The 7,939-nt window shown below is 37.1% G+C and overlaps 1 protein-coding gene across 1 annotated transcript; it reads right to left on the bottom strand.

The window, feature by feature from the left end:
* Positions 1-1,429: 1,429 nt before the first annotated feature.
* On the bottom strand, positions 1,430-3,862 carry LOC127843052 (ovomucoid-like). Its single transcript, XM_052372858.1, has 4 exons — positions 3,700-3,862; positions 2,884-3,001; positions 2,253-2,462; positions 1,430-1,572 (listed from the first exon to the last, which is right to left on the bottom strand). Exons 1-4 carry the CDS (start codon positions 3,734-3,736, stop codon positions 1,497-1,499), a joined length of 441 nt encoding a protein of 146 aa, XP_052228818.1. The 5' UTR covers positions 3,737-3,862; the 3' UTR covers positions 1,430-1,496.
* Between the last annotated feature and the right edge of the window lie 4,077 nt (positions 3,863-7,939).

Genomic DNA, 7,939 nt, shown 5'->3' with positions numbered 1-7,939 from the left:
AAAAGACATTGTCCCCCGGATATTAAACGATTTGATTGCATCGGTGGCTTAAAACGTTAGAAAACACGATGGGAAACGGATGAGACAGTGAAATGAGTGTTCATTTACTTAGCTTACTAATTGGCTTGTGTTTTCTTGTCAAGAAAAATGAAGAAATAGTATTAGTCATGAGTTTTAATGCGTAGTTATATTTGCATCATAATTCAGAATGGAAAACCTAATACAGTAACTGTTTAAGAAGCTACATATATTTATTATAATTGCTGCAAATGTTTCTGTAAAGTCAGTTATACACCCTTCAATATCCAACAACACGGGTAGTACAGTACTACCTGTAATTTTGGATATGGTAGTACAGGTACTAATTGATTTTAAGCGTTACTCCTTTTCTTTCTGTCAGTGGCAGTACCGTTACTAATTTCACAAATCCTTATCTGGAGCTCTGCCTGAGCGCTGTAAGAGAGTCACATAGAAGACCAGACCATTGCTAGATTATCACCTAATAGGAGTGTCACCTTATAGTGCTGATCATGGTTTGACTTTCACCTTATAGACATGATCATGGTTAGATTGTCAACTTATAGACCTGCTCATGGTGAGAGTGTTTCATTATAGACTTTCCCATTGTTATAACATCACGTTAAAGATTTGATCATGGTCAGAGTGTCAGCTAATAGACCTGCTCATGGTTAGAGTGTCACGTTATAGACCTGATCCTTGTAAGAATGTCACCTTATAGACTTGATCCTGGTCAGACTGTCATCTTATAGATCTGATCATGGTAAGAGTGTCACCTGATAGACCTGATCATGGAAAGAGTGTAATCTTAAACACCTGATCATTGTTTAAGTGTCACCTTTAAGACCGTATCATGGTTAGACTTTAACCTTAATGACCTGATCATAGTTAAACTACTGGGTTTTGTGTCCTGTCTGAGTATTTGTTTCGTTGCTGCATTTATACAATATTTTAAGTCAAGTTGGTATTATGTTTTTAGAGGCAATTGCAATCGTCTCGATTTATCTTTTAATATTCATAGAACATTGTTGGTGCCGTTTCAGCACTTTAGGTTATATGTTCAACGTTTCAAAATCAATAGTATGATTGATATTGGTTACTTGTAAAAGTTTTCTATACTTAACTGACAACTTCTTAATGTTTTGGAACTGTTACATATCCATCTACGTTCATTTTTTTAAATTAAGAACAGTTTTACAAAAATCTTTGGGAAGTTATGTTTAACTCCAACGTAACGTTTTCGATTTTTGCAAGCCTGTAATGACCGGTTATGGTGTTTTTGTGAGTTACGCTGTTTATACCGTCATGTCAAAATGACGAAAAAAAAGCGTTAAAAAATGAATATCGAATATTTTTAGCAAACATGGTATCAAACGATGTATGATACTTGCATATGGTATAATTCACTATGTAATCTTTAATATATAATTTATTGCAATTGTTTAACAGGAAGAGGGATTTCAAGATGAAACTTCTTATCAATAACTTCTCTTCATGCAGCCGGAGCCAAGATGAAGGCTTCTGTTTGCACAACGGGCTTTATCAAACGTGCAACTGAAAAGTACGACACGCACAATTAAGCCTTGATATGAGAAAACTGGGCTTAATGCATGTGCGTAAAGTGTCATCCCAGATTAGCCTGTGCAGTTCGCACAGGCTAATCAGGGACGACACTTTCCGCCTTAACTTGAATTTCGGTAAAGAGGGACTACCTTGAAACACAAAATATCATAAAAGCGGAAAGTGTCGTCCCTGATTGGCTTCTGCGGACTGCACAGGCTAATCTGGGACGACACTTTACGAACATGTTTTCTCAGAACCCGACATTATTATTTTAGCATGTTAATTGCAACATATGCTTAGTACAAATACAGTGTATACGTATGATTGCGTTTCTATTTCGATCGTGATAATAACATATGATACAGATTCATGTCTGCGGTTTGCATATAACATTTTGGCTGCGGAAGTTATAAGCCTTTTGTACAAACATAACATGATTTATCTCCCATTCAAACAAAGTCGTTAATCGCGCTTGTTCATTTTGTTGTATATACTGTTATTCGTTATCTTAAGTATTTTCGTAAATTGCGTGCTTTGTGTGTTTTTAGTAGGCATATTACATGTTCATTATACATGTACGTTATTTTGGTTATTAGAAAGGCACTACACTTTATCAATGTCGTTTATTTAATATCAGGAATAAACTGTTGCGTATTTGAGAAGGTACTTACAGGTTTTCATAATATTTGTGGTCGCTGCCACACACTCTTGAGCCGCCCGCTGGGCAGGTGATGTCAGCCAAATCAGCACAGAAGATATCGAGGGCAATCTGACCCCCGTTAACGGGTTTTGTCGTGGTAGCGGACCCTACAGAGCCACATGCGCCTTCATGGGCCTTCTGGATTTGGTGGTTTTGGCAGTAAGCGGTCGCGAGTTTGCAGCTTCAAAAACAGAAGGCATGCGTAACCGGCTTTAGAAAAACATCTAGTTTTAACGATTTTATTGCGTATACTATTTATCGACTAAACGTAGCTGCAGAATGCTATTGCTATCATATATGTTGCATATCGCAATCGATGACACAAAGATGTACCTGTCGTTCAAGAAGCAATCAATCGAGTACTATATATGCATTACAATGATAGGTTTGTGGGCATTTTAATGTAAACTGAAATACATATTATTCATTAATAGTTTTATATGAATATGTTTTGTTTGGAATCAATCTCCAAATAATTAAGAAACAGAGTAAATATTAAAACGCAATACAGGTGGAAATTTAAAATCAAATTTTATGTTATCAATTTATTTTCCCACATGTACACATAGAGGTAAAAGAATACGAGTGTGATCCTATCTTACTGGTTATCATATGTGACGCCATTTGTTCCACATACAGGTTTTACGCCATACGCGCTGCAGTCACGTGCAGAAACGTACGAACACACGTCTGCGTACGTTGCTGTTGGCAACACTGAAACTATAAATGTGTCGCGTTCTGAGAAAACTGGACTTAATGCAAATGCGTAAAGTGTCGTCCCAGATCAGCCTGTGCAGTCTGCACAGGTTAATCAGGGACGATACTTTCCGCTTTAATGGTATTTTTAGTTTCAATGAAGTCCCTCCTTACCGAAAATCAAGTTTAGGCGGAAAGTGTCGACCCTGATTAGCCTGTGGGGACTTATTTTTTTATAGTTAATTCATGAATACTACATTATTGATTATATTTAAAACTTATCCAATATTGTCAATTAATCTAATATATACACACTGTCTATCGTATACATTACTTTATTAGTTGGTTCTTGATGGTTTTGGTGAATTTTTGGTATGATTCACCAGTGACTTCATTTATTTTCTATGATCAGAGATGTACGATCGATAGTCCGCCGAAACTCAACACAATTTCATCGATATTTACCGTGAAAGCATAGAAACGGATTAAATACAGAATACTTGTTTATTTCATATAGCAAATTTACTGTATTCTCACACAACATTGTTGCAGACTTTATTGATTCCGAATAAATATACGTAGGTATTTTTATATAAATTTATAAAAACGTAAAATGATTTATCTAACGCACAATAATAACTTTCTTTCAAAACTTAATTTAATTGGTTTATTAAAAGTTTACGAAATGGCTTTCAGGACTACTAAAATTATTCCGGACTTACCCAAACAGGCAACAGCGACCACAAAGAAAGTAATCATCGTATCAAAGAATGATTCCTTACACTGTCTGTCCGATCGTGACTATTTCACATTTAAACCCACCAATACTGTCAGAGCAGTGGCACTCACGAGTTTGAACACATTTGGAATGTTGTTATCTTCAGCACGACCAGACGAATCACTATATTTGTCTTAGGAAAAGCGACTTTGGACGAAAGTGTAAGAAGAACAGCACGACTACACGTTGTCACGCATTAAGCAAAACTTGGAAAATAATCTTAGCAATATTTTCTTCAACGTGAAATATTTTACATACCAACGCACAAATATGAATGTTGCTTCAGTCAATATTATTATAAGAAGATCTATGGTAACAGATATGTACAATTGATAAAAATGGAACTCGAATATAATATCAAAATGCAGGGATGGACGGAGCACCCCTTACTGTCGCCAGAATATTTGTTATAAATGAAAAATAAAAACAAAACAAAAAAGCTGCGATAGCAATGTGCAGAGTGTGCATAAAACAAAAGAATGGCAAACAACAACATACATATGTGTAGTAGTATATTAAAAGGTATTAAGCCGGTACATTAAAAAGGAACACACAACAGTAATGTCTAGATTAGATTAATTGTGTCTTGTTCTGAGAAAACTGGGCATAATGCATGTGCGTAAAGTGTCGTCCCTGAATAGCCTGTGCGGACTGCACAGGCTAATCTGGGACGACACTTTACTCTAAGCATTAAGCACATTTTTCTCAGTACAAGACACAATTAAGAGGAGTGCCCCTCGTCAACAGTCAACTATTGTAAGTTCCATTTAATTAACGTGTGTATTGTTTGGAACTACATATCGATTGCCGTAAGCACAATCGTGTCAACATGTATTTCAAAACAATTGTATACACATTTTCGCGAGCTTATTTACGTAACTTTTCTCTTAAATGCATATGTGTATGATTATTCGATTGCATTTTTATTTTACATGCAAAAACTGATTATCCATGATACATTTATATACTTTTTAACAAAGGCAAATTATTAATTTAAAATGATGTGGTCGGATAAAATTTTATAACATAATATTTAGATAAAAAAATAACGGAAAAGCTGGGCCGGAGGCCTATTTGCCTTACACGTTTATGGACAATTATTAAGTTCGGTCCAGCTCTGCCGTATGCTACCGTTTGTCGGACCGTATTTGGTACAAAAACGAATATGGTACATTTGTACCATATTCGGCCGAATATGGTACAAATGTACCATACTCGGACCGAAGATGGTACAATTTTCGACCGAATATGGTACAAACATTGTACCATATTCGGTTGGAATAAGTTTTTCTATGCTCGCCAAAACGTATTTGGTACATACCAAAAAAACTCATAAAAATGAAAATGGCCTACGTATATGGTACATAAATTATGTATTTCTTAATAAATGAAATAGTCTGCCGATGTGTAAACTTTTTTTCAAACTCAAATACATTGTATTAACCTAATATTGGAAGTGACAAAAGTATCATCATCATCATCATCATCATCATCATCATCATCATCATCATCATCGTCGTCGTCGTCGTCGTCGTCGTCGTCGTAACTAGCAGTAACAGAAACAGCTAACCTAACCACACTTTACATGGATTTTGCTGGTTGTGTAACTGTTTCGCCGGCTAGCTCAGTCGGTTGCGCGTCAGATTGGCACGCAGGCGGCCTGGGTTCGATTCCCGGGCGAGCCAGATACTTTCGTGGAGATCATAAATAGCAATTTTCAAATTTTTAAAACTTTTTTTTTCGAAAGTGTATTTTCACCAAAATCCGATTTAAGAGATTTTGAGCTCTTTTAAATGAATATATCTCTCCAAAAATAAGGATGTTTGACTGGCTGCTTTAGACAGGTGTGACTGTATTCCTAAACATTACTTTGTAAAGTTGATTTGTCGTTCCGACGTCATATTGCTGAGAAGCCGACAAAGCTTTGAAGTTTCCGATTTTTTCTTTGATAACGTGCCGCTTTAAAAAGGCGGGAATTTTGCACACGAGTCTTACTCAGAAGTCAGTAACCATATTTGACTTGGCGGTCGGCAAGAAAAGTTGTGATTTTCGACTAGAAAGAATTGAAATCCAAACTTTCTTCAAACTTCAAAAGAATTCTTGACAGTAAGTACTGTACATAATTTTAATTTTCAGTTGTCTTAATATGCATTGATGTTTTAACATGCATTGATTTTTATGTTTTATGCCCCCCCCCCCCCCCCCCTCAGAGTGCATTTGCAGTTGTCCGTCCGTCTATCCAATTGTCCGTGGCATTCCTTCCGGGTGCGTAACTCCTAAACTGCTAAAATATTTAAGCTACAGTCATTTTTTCGAAAGTGTATTTTCCACCAAAATCAGATCGAGCTCCTGTAATCTGTAGATTTGAACATTTTAAATTTTATGGAGTTTATAGGTCTTTGACCTTCGAACCCTGCCTAGTCGTGACTTCTGGTGAGCGACCTAGGCCCCCAGGGCCCCTTCTTTATATCCCTTCCATCCACGTAGCATTGGTTTCTACAGACCGTTTGTCCGTTGACCGCCATAAGTTTGCCCGCTATTTTTCCCCTGAATTTGAATTCGGTTGGATTTCAATGAAACTTTACATGAAGTACTTGCTACTTTTATTGCGCATATTGCCCGGAAGTTCGGATTGTAAATTTTAGCGGAGCTATCAGACGAGTGATTTTAGCTCAGCTCATGTCGTGAGACATTCGTTTTCGACACGCGGTGTTCAATACAAGCTCTATTAACTAATGAAGTATAAATGTATAATAACTTATTATATTATTTCAGATGAAGGAAGCAATTAGGAGAAAAAGGAAGCAATTAGGGTGCTTGCCCAGGTCGAAGTACGACATTATTGTCAGATGTTTAAACGGATCGTTCGATGTCCCTGTGAAGAAACGGACACCTGAAGAGAATAATTGTTTGGCCATGATTAGAAAACGTAAGGACTTCGAGCTTGGTGACCGGGGTTCTTTATTGTGTGGCGGAAAGCAAGTCCTTGTGAAAGAAGATCTTCCTAGATTTGTTGAGAAGATGTTCATGGAAAACAAAGGATGTGGAGCAAGGGTTATTTACAACAAACTGAAAGTAAATTACACGGGGTTCTCGGAACAAGCTATCCTTGAAATACTGTACAATAGCAAGTATTACCATGAGAAGTATCCGAGATTTACAAACAAGCCAAAGCCAAAGACAATTACAGAAGAGGAACCAGGCAAAAGATGGCAGATTGACATAATTAACATGAAAAATCAAAGTGTTAGCTACAAGGGGTCCACATACAGTTATATTCTACAAGTCGTGGACGTTTATTCTAGGTACGTTATGCCAAAACCCCTGAAAACGAAGAGTTCGCGTGAAGTTGCAAAGGCATTAGAGGACGTGTTGATGGTTAACCTTGCCCCTGACATCATCCAATGTGACAACGGACTGGAATTTAAAGGCCCTAGTATGAAACTTTTGTTGAACAAGTACAACATCAAAATGATCAATAGTAGGCCGTATCATCCTCAATCACAGGGCAAGTGTGAAAGGTCAAACAGTGTTATAAAGGCCAAGATTCTATTTGCAACAAAAAGTAAACGTGGATTTAACTGGGTCGAAGGGCTTCAAGATTTAGCCTATGCCATAAACACAAGTTTCAAGCGAGTTCTTGGGGGTCTCACGCCCTTTGAAGCCTACTACGGAAGAAGTCATGTTTTTACCAAAGAACGTCATAGTTCTCGTGAAATAAAGAAAACCATACGGCGAGCAAATAAAAAGGCTTACAGGTCGCTGTTGAAAAACGCAACTTCCCCAAGCAAGTACAAAGTAGGAGAGACAGTATTAATTCGCTATCCCTTTCGAAAATCCAGGGTGCAAACCAAAAGATATGTTATCGAAGGCAAGGTAGAAAAAGTAAAACGAAATGGTGTTTACATCGTGTCATTTCAAGTACCGAACAAACCCGAACTTGGATTCGTAAGCAAATCGGTTGGGGTCGAAAACATGACTAGCCTAACTGTTGCGTTAGAGAAACAACGAAAAATTAAAAAACATTCATTAAAACAGAACCGCTCAGAGAAACAAAATCACAGAACTAAGTACTATCATGTTTTAACACACCATGAAAATCTGCAGTTGTTGGATGGGGTGAATATTGCCATGGACCCAAATCCGGATGGAAATTGTCAATTTGCTGCTATATCGCATCAACT

Source organism: Dreissena polymorpha, chromosome 1 (assembly GCF_020536995.1).
Source record: "Dreissena polymorpha isolate Duluth1 chromosome 1, UMN_Dpol_1.0, whole genome shotgun sequence".
Taxonomy (NCBI): Eukaryota; Metazoa; Mollusca; class Bivalvia; order Myida; family Dreissenidae; genus Dreissena; species Dreissena polymorpha.
Note: the sequence above shows the minus strand (reverse complement) of the source record. Positions and strands in the feature narration are given on the sequence as shown.

Coding starts and splice junctions, on each gene's coding strand:
- LOC127843052 (XM_052372858.1), bottom strand. CDS start 3,736: ATGATTACTTTCTTTGTGGTCGCTGTTGCCTGTTTGG. Junction 2,463..2,883: donor GGCGTCACATATGATAACCA/GTAAGATAGGAT, acceptor CTGTTTTTGAAG/CTGCAAACTCGCGACCGCTT. Junction 1,573..2,252: donor CACAAATATTATGAAAACCT/GTAAGTACCTTC, acceptor CGTACTTTTCAG/TTGCACGTTTGATAAAGCCC.